The sequence below is a fragment of the Drosophila santomea genome, chromosome 2L (genome assembly GCF_016746245.2).
Source record: "Drosophila santomea strain STO CAGO 1482 chromosome 2L, Prin_Dsan_1.1, whole genome shotgun sequence".
Classification (NCBI taxonomy): Eukaryota; Metazoa; Arthropoda; class Insecta; order Diptera; family Drosophilidae; genus Drosophila; species Drosophila santomea.
Window position 1 is genome coordinate 11,140,843 of NC_053016.2, and position 12,127 is coordinate 11,152,969.

At 38.3% G+C, this 12,127-nt stretch overlaps 2 protein-coding genes across 3 annotated transcripts in view; one reads left to right on the forward strand and one right to left on the reverse strand.

Annotated features, from left to right (window-relative positions):
- LOC120443847 (CUGBP Elav-like family member 2) overlaps positions 1-12,127 on the reverse strand; it is a 106,260-nt gene that overhangs the window by 50,154 nt on the left and 43,979 nt on the right. The gene's annotated exons all lie outside the window — the stretch shown is intronic.
- LOC120458026 (protein toll-like) lies at positions 2,749-5,998 on the forward strand. The gene is made up of 2 exons (XM_039645531.1): positions 2,749-3,482; positions 3,535-5,998. The coding sequence occupies exons 1-2, from the start codon at positions 2,749-2,751 to the stop codon at positions 5,996-5,998; spliced, it is 3,198 nt and encodes a 1,065-aa protein (XP_039501465.1).

The following is a 12,127-nucleotide window of genomic DNA, read 5'->3' on the forward strand; positions in this document are numbered from 1 at the left end:
TCTGAACTGAAACACATCGTTATCCTAGCCTTGAAACACACTCATTCCGCTTTTGCTGGCCGCCTTGGTCTCTTAGGGACCATTACCTCAACATTGTGACAACAAAGTAGGGCCAAGATTGGGAGGAGAATAAAAAATGAAGTCCCTCCCCGTTTTTTCATTCTCATGCGGGAGACATTTGTATAATTTGTTTGTGTTTTGTGTGCATTTTTATGATTTTGTCAACGCGGCACAAAGGAAAAGAGCTGCGAAAGCGAAAGGATGCTGCCGTGCTAGAGAGGGATGGAAAATAGCCCACAAAACGACCAAACGATAATCATAATAACGGGACATGGCCAACGAGGCCCCTGGGAAAAATGTTGACCGAAAGGATGAGGGATAAGGAAAAGCGCCGGGCAAGAAAAGTCGTTTAGCCGTGTCACTAATTGCCCAGGAAAAAGACCATTAAAAGGACAAGGACACAGCATCATTCGCCATCTCTTTCAGCCAGGTGAATCCTTAAGGCAAGGGAAAAACGAAAAACAGAAGGACCATCTATTTATTGAAAAACAATCTCGAGACATAAATTGGCCAACAGCCAGCGGCATAAAGATGACCATATTTTAAACGATCCTTTGGGGCATAATACTTAACGAGGCTTTTTATCTCTTGATTGTGAGCGTAATATTGAAATATATTACGTAGACAAAACAATTTACAAATAAGCGACCAAATAAAGAATATCACATTATAGCTACACATATATGTGTATTTCAGTTTCTGGTGGTTTATTTTTAGAAAAGGCAATAAGAAACTTTCGCCATATCCTGGAGTGCAACAAGAGCAAATATAACACACGAAATCACGCACGCCCACTTGTCGAAAGAAAAAGTCGCGACATCAAGTTTGCTATGTCCTTACATCCATCCTTATCGCACACACATCAGACGTTTAGTTGCCGTCTCTTTCGGGCTAGGCTCTACTTGACGCATGTCACGTGTTTAATTATTTACGTGACTTGGCGGCATTTTTTTGTATCTTGGCCTTTGCGACGCTTTTCTTGGATTCTTGCTTGGAATAGAAGCATTTCTTTTGGCTGTCTTGTGTAAATATTTATTGCCATTTTGTGTCGTGGCTAAAATGTATAGAAGGGGGAAAAAGAAATAAAAACTGCCAACAGTTTTGTTTATCTTGGTTTGAAGAGAGAAAAGCTCAATCAAGCTTATATATAAAGTTAATATTTTTAAAATTATTTCCACTACATTTGTGACAAAATTAGTGGCAATTCTTGCTGCTTAAACACACGCATGCACACCACAATTAAAAGGACAAGCAGTCATTAAAAATTTAAGCAGCTTTTTGGCTTACACGCGAGAGGAAAACAAACACAGATACGCAGAAATAATACACTTTGCCGCGCTCTGTTATTGTTTATTAAGGCAACAAAAGGGTAAAAAATTATTTTGTATGTCTGAGCTGCTGCCTTTCCGTTTTTTTTTGTTATTTTCATCTGATTAACATGAGGCGGGGATCAGCTTTCAGGGATTAAATGCTGGGGGACCCCCCCACAAGGAACCCTTTCGCCGACTTGATCAAATTTTATTAATTGAGTGGAGCAGACACAGCAAATATTTGCATGAAAATTAACCCTTTCCTTTGTTGCTTTTTTCTAATGGCTTGGCTTTCCGGAGGGATAATATTTTCAAATTAATTAAGCTTTTTCTTTTATGCGCAAGGCTTCAGGGGTATATTAACCTTAAATTCTGCAGCTCAGCATTGGCACTGAATATGTATCCTATTAAATTTTCTGTTTCATAAATAAATTCAAAGCTCTGTCAAAAGCACAAAATTACAATGCAAGTATGCAACAGAAAACAATGGCACTTTGTACCATATTTACACGTGCGATTGCCCAATTTCAGTTTCAATTCGTTTCAACATCAATTTTTCACACATTTCGCATCGAGTGTTTGATTTTTGCCATTTTATTTGCCCTTTCATATTTTATAACGCAAACGTCTCGGTTCCATTGCTCTGCATGCCCTCAAAAGCTGCTGTTTTGCCATCATCGAATGTGACACACTTTTCCACCTGCACATCGAATCTACAGGAAAAACCTTTCGAATCACTTCACTTGAAGACAATTCCTTGGGCCAGGCCACTTACGATTTCTGCTCCATATGTGGCCCATAAAAAGTGCTTTGAAATGGGAAAGGGGGCAGTGTCTGAGTGGCACAAAAGTAAACGAAAGAAAATGCCATGTTGTCTACCCAATACAATAAATATTTAATGCACATGTTATTACATCAATAAGTGTGTCACTCGCCCACACATAGACACTCAGCTCACACAGATACTCCGATTTCGAAGCTTTTATCTGTTGTCTGCTGCAAATTGCTAGAGGCAAAAATCGCGGGTCGAAAAGAAGGCGGCCAAGGAGTTACTTCAATGCGGTTTGCCAAGAAACCAACCTCTGTACGAATATGTTCCTATTGGAATTGTGACGGGTATATACGTATAAATATATATATATATTTTGCATTTTTATTGTCCAACAGGGAGTCGGAACACAACTAAAATTCTTACCATTGCACTTTTTTCGCATTTATTAAATCATTATTTTATCACTCTTGGGTGAGCTTATAATTGCAAAACTAATTTGCTATTACTCCCAGTGGATTTATTAATTATTCTTTTGGTACTCAAAAGCACAGCATAATTCCAGCCAATTTAGTGCAGTTTAAAGTTCGACCCAGGCAACATCGTACAATGTCGAGTCAAATAATATTACTGTTTGTTCTCATTTTTATTCAACATTCTAGAATTCACTGTTCCAAGCAATTGGACAATGTTAGAAAGGACTACTGCGAAATTTATTTTGGTGAATTTGGCGAAAACAGATCATGCTCAATAACTGATAATATTGTAACCACTGAAGATTATCAAATGAGTTTAGTTTTTTCTACTCTAAAAATAAGTTGGACAAGCCCAGTGTTTCATCGTTGGAATATTTACAAAATATGTAATGAAACTGATTACGAACTTGTTAAAATTGCTGTGCATGGAATTCGAAGTGCAGTCGATATGAGAATAGGCCCTGGCGTACATTATCTTGACCTACTTGGCATTCGGGAAAGTGTTGGCTACGATATTTACCTTCCATCCTTGCTGATAACTGAGACGGATGTACATTACGCAAATGGACCGCAAATTCTAACTTTTAAATATGTATATGACAGTCCACTTAATTCCATGGTTATAAACAATTACATTCGGAAGACCATGAACGACACCAAGCATATCAAAATTCATAATCCAAATACTTTTGAAAAACCGACACTAACAGTGGAAGAAAATGTTTTTCATGGTAAATATAACATAAGCGGCGTCACATTTACTGGATTAAATGTAAATGGTTTGACGGCTAAAACATTTGAAAATTTAACAAGCATAAGTCGGCTTAATTTCGATAATGTTGCTTTAGAAGATCTTTCGTTTTTGAGGTAAGTAAAGAAAGTGTCGCTTTTCTTACATTAATGTGTGCCTGCATTTCAGATCTTCTACACTTCAGGAATCATTAACATATTGCATTATGAAGGTTGCGGGTGTGGTGGACCTGAAAAACTTTGACAAATTCAAGATTCTTGAAGCCATAGAACTAAACCGATATAAATACTTTAAAAATTTTACTGCAGTCATATGTGAACCATACAAAAGTTACTGTAAGTTTACATTTGGAATTAATAAGGTTGCATGCCCCTTTCAATGCAGTTGCACATATGATCGAGACAATTCACGTTTAGAAATTGATTGTAGACAGAAAGATCTCACATCTATTCCATCGCTACCGGTTCCGAAAAAAGGATATTCCATTCTGGTCTTTCAGAGCAACCGGTTAGCTGAACTGCCCTACAAATCATTAGAAGGTTATAAAAACATAAAAAGCTTAGACGTGTCATACAACCAACTAACAAGTCTAAGCGTGAGCCAACTGCCTAAAAGTCTTTACTATCTGGACATCAGACATAATAATATTACTACCCTAAGCCCGCAGGTTGTTGAATATCTACTCAAAGTTAATACTTTCAATCAGTTTGGCAACAAATGGATTATCTACTGCGATGAATACTATTTACAAGATTTCTTTTGGAATAAAGCAAAATTGTTACGGATAATAGCATCCAAATTTGACGCTATAATGGACTATATGGAAGTAGGTTCAAAAGGCGCATACTTGAGCTATTTTTTTGCTGAACATATAGATCATTTATACCTAGAAGCACATGAAGATGATATAATAGGTGCCCTTAGCAGTTCGGATATATACTTTGATTTAAAGATAATGGAGGCTTTAAATCACGTCATTTGGCTGTTTTCGGGGGAGTACGATGAAATTATTCTCCACCATCTTAACGCGCCCTGTCCTTACAGATGCTCTTGCTGTTTCGAAAGGCAGACGGGTGAATTCTTTATAAATTGCCAGAATTTAACTCTAGACTTTTATCCAATGCTACCGAACTCGATGCCGAACAACACGACATTATATCTTGATGCAAACGAAATAAGTAAACTCACTAATCCGGATAATATAATCGTTACCGGTCATGCCTCGATACAGAAATTGCACATGTCCCAAAACCTTTTAAGGGAACTTCCACTTCACCTGCTCCCAGAAAACATAACGTACCTAGACGTACGCAATAATCTATTAAAATATCTGGATGATGGCGTGGTAGCCTTCCTTGAATATCGGGAGAATATCACCCAGATAGAACTTTCTGGGAACCCATGGGAATGCAATTGCAGGGCAAAAACCTTCCTATCGTATCTCAGGAAGCACGAGCCGATGGAATACGAAACAGTCCTGCAACGCGTTAACATAACTCAGGATAAGTGTCCTGTAGACTGCATTTGCTGCGTCGACACCTCCAATTCTGAATCGCTCACATTGATGATCGACTGCAGTGGAAAGGAGCTACGCGAAGTGCCACCATTACCCACACCAGCATTGGGACAAACAACTCTCATCTTTGAAAGAAATAATCTCGAGATATGGCCATCCAGCGTGCTACCAGGATACTCAAGTGTGACCCGATTCTATTTTGCCAACAACAGACTTTCCGATATTGATCAACTACCAGAGAAACTTTTACACCTGGACATCAGTAACAATAATTTCTCGGCTCTGGACAATCGAGTACGGGGATTCCTGCAGAAAAGAATGAATTCATCCCAGATGAAACTATCACTTTTTGGGAATCCGTGGACTTGCAGTTGCAAAGAGAAGGACTTCCTGGTATTCGTAAAGGCGCAAGTAAAAAATATTGCAAACGCTTCAGCTATTCAATGCAGTGGTACTGGACGATCGTTGATTGAGATCGACGAGACTGATATATGCCCCTCGGTCCTTATCTACTTCACCTCCCTCGCCGTCTCTCTGCTGATCCTTGCTTTGTCCCTTAACGTCTTTGTCTGCTTCAGGCGACCCATAATGATCTGGTTCTACGAACACGAAATATGCCTCAGTTTGGCGGCCCGCCGGGAACTCGACGAGGACAAGAAATACGATGCATTCCTTTCATTCACCCACAAGGACGAAGAGTTTATCGAGGAGTTCGTGGATCGCCTGGAGAACGGCAAGCACAAGTTTAGGCTATGTTTTTACTTGCGAGATTGGTTGGTGGGCGAGTCCATTCCCGATTGCATTAACCAATCTGTCAAGGACTCAAGGCGCATTATCATCCTGATGACGAAGAACTTCCTCCAGTCCACCTGGGGTCGCCTCGAGTTCAGACTGGCGCTGCATGCCACCTCGAAGGATCGGTGCAAGCGCCTGATCGTTGTCCTTTATCCCGATGTAGAAAACTTCGATGATCTAGACAGCGAGTTAAGGACGTACATGGTGTTGAACACCTATCTGGAGAGAAATAATCCAAACTTTTGGAACAAGCTGATTTATTCAATGCCACATGTCAACCACTTGAAGAAAAGTCGTTCTGATGCAGAAACAAAGGTATAAGAACAAAATACCCATCATATGTTATGAAAAATATATTATACTTTTTTCCCGTTTTTCTATCAAATATAAACAATAAACAATGCTCTGACAAAACAAATATAATTCCAATAAAATTACTTTTGGTAAATGCTCGAAAATTCCAACTTAAGAATCCTCTCTTATTTTTAGTAAGACCAAGAACATCGCCCTCCACCCGGTACATTGATAAATCGATTCAATTTTATTTTCATGCTCGAATCAACTCTCGTGTTTCATACTTTATTATTCATGAAAAAAGGTTTTTGCGTTGGTGTTTCTATACTCTTATTTCATTGCTTAAACAAACGTAAATATGAATATGTATATTTAATCGAAATGTGGGTCAATTTTTTATGCATTAGCAATCGTTGGAAAAGCGTTAAGAGAGAGGTAGAAATACAAAAAAAATAAGTAGAAAAACATTCTGTACTACTTGACGTTTGCTATTATTTTTGGCCATATTTCTGTGTGTGTTGGCTGTCAATCGCATTTCGGGCGTCCTTAATGCCACATGACAGGGACAAAGCGTTGCATATTTTAAAGCGCCACCGGAAATTGGCGCCAACAAAAAATAGTTTGTTCGGTGGTCAACTTTTTTCCCATATTCAACAGCCAAAAATTCATGAAAATATAACAAACATTTGTTTTGTATATATATAAAAAAAGAAACGTGAATTTCTCTTATCGTTCAAGTGACCAATAAATATTTAAAGCATGCAGAAATTTCACGAATTAATGGATTAGAATGAATGGCTAAATGGATTGATTATCCTGGGGATATTTTAGTTTGCGCTAGTTTAGTACGATTTGACTCACCTAATTTGGAAATAGCAAAAGTACATGAAAAGAGAAGACCATAAAAGATTGTTAGATTTTTAAATTGCCATTAACAATAAACAAAAGCAGCTTAAAAAGTGGTAACAATGAATGAGTGCTCTCTAAGAATGCATAATTCGAATAATTTCCAGTGTAATTAGAGCTGCACTTAAATGGTCAACAAGGAGCAGGACTCAAAAACAGATTACACTAAACACAAATGTGAATGCAACTCACACACAGGCAAATTGGAAAACAAAGGAGCAACATCATCGAGGAAAAAGGATGGAAAACCAGCAGAAAAGGCAAATAGCTTGGCCATAAATGTACGACAACCGCAAATAAAACGGCTGGCAAATTGTTCCAGGACGAAGTCAGAGAATGGGGCGAAAAAGGAAACACAGGAGGAGGCAGGCTTAAATTATGTGCTTGTGTTCAAAAGGAGAAGTGGTCCTTTAGCTGCTATTTACTTTGTCTATTCGCCGGAATTACCAGTGCGTCTGATAGTTAGAGTGGATTAAACGAGGTTACGCTCTTGTGGGAAGAGCTGAAGTGTAAGGTTGTTCTTAAAAAAATAATTGAATTAATTGTGACTGCTATTCTCCTTACAGGATAAACAATGGCAATGCGAGTACAGTTTTTGTAGTTAACTGAAACGAAATAGGTTCACATCTACAACTTTAAATAATAGAAGCTTACTTTTTTCATTAAAGATAAATTTATCTTTAGCTAAAAGAGCAGCAGGTATTTTCATGCCACATCCAGCTTGTTTAAGCAACAACTTTCTGTTGATATTATGCCAACTGGCTTGTTTATATATTTATCTTTACTCCTGCTTGTCGTCTGTCGAATTATACTTTATAAGCACACAGAAGTAGCAGACAATTTGGACCCAAAAACAAACCAATTTTATGCCGCGACGCCAAAAATTTCCCAGCGCTTAGACAACAGCTTGGTAATGGGTGTGTGTGTGTTTTTTGGTCACAGGTGCCACTTATGCGGCCCTTAAAATGAAAACTGGCAAAACTGTGAGAGAGAAAAGGCAAAGTAGACTGCGCTTTTTGTTACCGCTTTTCGCAGTCGCCGCAGTTTCGACGCTTATTATAACCGCTTTTATAGCCAAGTAAAAAGGAATAACTTTTTTGATAAAAATATAAGGGTATCAAAAGTCTGGAAGAGTGTAAAGTGAATAAAATGTTGGTAATAATGCCACTTTTAAACATGAAATCAGATAGCTTTTATAAATTAAAAATTACTGATTATATTTAGTCAAAATGAATATCTACGAGCTAGATCCAAAAATACTTTTAAAAATGTTTAGACAAGCTTTCATTTATCTTTTCAATTAAGATGTGGTATTGGTAAAGGTTTGGCATATGGTATCCAAATGGTCGACTTTCCTGAAAACCGCTTTCTTTTGCTTTCCCGCTGCTGGCCAGACTTTGCTAGTCATTTTGTTTTCCCCCTTTTCCTTATTTCCCTACCATATCCTTCTCTTCCAGACGGCATCTTAAAAAAGTTTTCACTCGGTTTGGGGCCACACACACACACCACACACACACACACATTTGCGGGTTAAAGTTTCGGCTGGGCTCCTTCTGTTTTTCAGAGTTTTTGCTTTAATAATTCATTCGTTCGCTATTTATGTGACAGGTGATAGCCGTGGAAAGTCTTTTCCTCCGGCAGCCCCCCGCTTTCCCAACCATTTGGTCAAGCAGAGAGCGCAGAGAGTAGAGTGGTCTAGACTTTCGGCACCCGCAGATGGAATAATTGCTGCGACTGTCTGTGTGTCTTTTTCCCCGGGGGTCCATTTTGGCACTTTGAAAAGGGTGAATGGAAATGCAAGGAATTTAATTTGGAGAATTTGCAATGGTTATATGGGTGACTAATTGAAGCGACCCTTGGGCAAAATAAAAAGCAGAGTTTCGAAAGAGATTTCAAGGTCGGAAAAAATCAACCTTTTAGCTTAAATAAGTGATTGTTTATCAATATTAAAAAATCGTACAATAAAGGTGCTTGTGCGTGGGCATGGTATTTATGATTTAAAAACGCTCTTTTTTCATTATTTAACAAGTTTTGTATTACTTATATTTCGCCGTTTTCCTTTAACAAAAATTGCTTCAGATAAGAAACACTCACATCGGTTAGCGTGAGTAAAATGTGAGTGCGAGTGAGTCTTGGTGAATGCCAGTACATGGCGGATCATTAACTAAACGACAGTTTAAGCATTTTTGCCGCACAAAAGGCGAGTGGATAAAGAATGAAAACGGAAGCTGAGGAAAATTTGTTGGCCAACCCGAGAGCAAATTTCTTGGCAATCTACGCTGCGGCAGCATGGAGGAAATGTGCCACATAACATTAACCAACAACTCATATCCTTGAAAATTTAGCCAGACGACTGAGCGCCTGTTGATGGGCAACACATTTTTCCTACTTTATTTTCTTCTACTTGCGGCAAGGTCTAATGAAGCGGCAATGAGGCGTGCCAACAAAATAAAGAAAAGTTCACTCGTGGAGGAAAAACAAACATCGTCGTCATCATCATCATTATCGGCGAGGGGTGAAAAGGGGGCAAGGACACGTCATGACCCTGCTGCAAATTTACATATAACGAAAGAGAACTTTTGCGGCTTATCAGCGAAAAATAATCAAAGATACTCGAAAGACCGGAATGCCAAATGAGCGAAGGGCTAAGAGGGAAAGGGAATGTGGCCAAATTAATGAAAAAGGCAAGGAAATTCCGCTTTGATGTTGAAAGTTAAGTTCTTTAAAGAAGAGAGAATGCATTTAAAGTATTTCGAAATCATTCGGTTTTAATTTATTATTTACTATTGCTTGAATACCGAGCTCAACGAATTAAAGACAAACTGCGCTGGGACTGAAGCAGAACATTTAAAAATATTCTCCCTTGCCAAAGAATAAAGCAATCAACAGCAGGACTCAAGGAGCCAACAATTGAGCAACAACAAGAAAGGCGCAAAGAGCACAATTACAACTACAAGTGGAGGTCCGACCAACAAGCCACCCAAAACCCCACACCCACCAACTACCAGCCCCAAGCCCAACTTTCCGCCCATCATCATCCCCTTGAGACTGCCTCAACAATTAAAACCAACCGAGTTGCCATATTTGAAGTGAGCCAGCGAAAGGACAATAATAATAAGGGAATGTGAGGGGGGAAATGCTGGGGGAGTACTCATAATCATAATTATGGGCTTCCCTTAAACAACAAAACCAAGTAGAACTACATCAGAAACAGCAAAACCATAATTGTTCTCATGTGTTTTCCTAGGGGGGCGTGGCCTCTTTCATATTTTGCCTTCTCATTGTTCGACAAAGGGAAAAGCACATGCATTTAGCCTGGTCAAAAGAAAAGTTTCAGCATTTATTGTTGCCTGCTCTTTTCTGTTTTACAGCCAAGATAATTAGATTCTAGTTGCTCCCCTCATCATCATCATTATCATCTTCAGGCCTGACCGAATTTGGTTTTAATTGTTTCTCCATCATAACTTGTAATGGCAAAGGTGGTTGGGCGCCATCAATGGAACTAATTTGGAGCAGCATTCTCCGGCTGAGACAAATATTTCATCACAGCATCTGCCAGCATCCTCTAAACACAAAACGAGACAATTAAAGTGACCAGAATGGTGAGCTGGGGAAACCCAGTTGCCATAAACAAAGAGCTGCTGAGAAAAAAACATTTTGTGACATCTTCTAGATCGTAAGGCTAAAGTTAATTACTTTATTGGAAGAAAAAGTTCCATTTGAGTTTAGTTTACTGCAAAACTAAAAAATATAATAAAACAGGTAATTTTAACAAGTATTCACTGCACCAACGAGTGAAACCTTATTTTTGCCTGTTCTCATGTGTGTGACAATTAAAATTGTTTGTGTTTTATATCTTAAATGTTATTACACTTGCCTGTATTTGAATTAAGTAAGTTTAGGTATTCATGAGAAGAAAATTTAAAATTATGCAAGAAAAATCATTTCGGCTATTTTCGTGTATCTAAATTTCTATAACTTTTAATATTTGACTTAAAAATGTATCCTAGAGGTTATAATATGTATTTTAGGCAACATTTTCTTGACACAATTTCCCTGCATTTCATTATACTAGCATTATACTGTGCATCCATCTCACTTTCCATTTTTTTTTTGAGCAAGTCAAGTGGGAAGCAAGTTTCCTAATTACACCAACGTCGACGCATCCTCGTCTTCACTTGACATATTTTCCCCGCCATTGAAAAGGAAAATCTCACGCTGAGCGGAAAAAATTAGGGTGGAGTGCGAGTCCTGGAACCACTGCACAAATTTCGTTTTAGAAAAAAATATACGTGACATTTTTTGGATTCTTTTTGATGACGCAGAGCTTGTGTGTAAAACATGCTGAAACTCACATATTTACACTATAGAAGCTCTGTTCTGTTCTCCAGTGCATGAAAAACCCCTATTTAGCACAAAAATGAAAACGAAACCTTTTCAAACGCATTAACGTATGTGTACGTGTGTGTAGTGCTGGTAACCCAAATAGGGCTCATAAAGTGATAATTAAATAAGTTTTTGCACAAAAGCCCTGGATAAAACTCTAATTAAAAAAGAAAGTGGGTGTGTGTGCAAATCATTTATAGTTTTCAAAAATTAACTACTAAAAACTCAAAAATTTGTGTACTAATTTGCAGAATTTAAGCCGCTTAAACAGTTTAAATGCGGGAATTAAATGTATGTAAAGAATAATTGCATTAAAATTTCAGTATAAGTTTATGAATTCGTAATCAGCACTTTAGTTTTAAAATGCCTTTAAATCGTTGCATACTCTTATAGATTTTCAGATTTAACAATCCTAATTAATCTATGTATTCAAAGCCAATTCTATCTTTTAATTACCACTGCTTGTGGATACTTTGCTTATTTAGCAGATAGGATAACATATTTTTCAGGTTTGTTGCATTTAGTGGCGTGGAATGAAAAGTGAACTTAATAAAAATCCGCTTTTCTGAGCTGTCCGTTTTTCGAATAGAATTATGGCTCTTTCCAACACAGCAATTTTGGTTGAAATTAAAGCACACAAAGTTCGTGAAATATCGAACCGATGTCAAAAACACAGAACGCAACAACCTGACAGTTGCACAATGGACGGGCTAGCTAGCACAAAGGCAGGAACATGGACAAGGGTCTCCTCTGCTCATTGACCACTTAAAGACAAAGCCCGACGTCCGCTGCCCCCCGTCCGTTGGCCACTGTCCGTTCAGTGTCCGTTCGGTGTCCGCCAGTTGCCAATCGCCGGTGCAACGA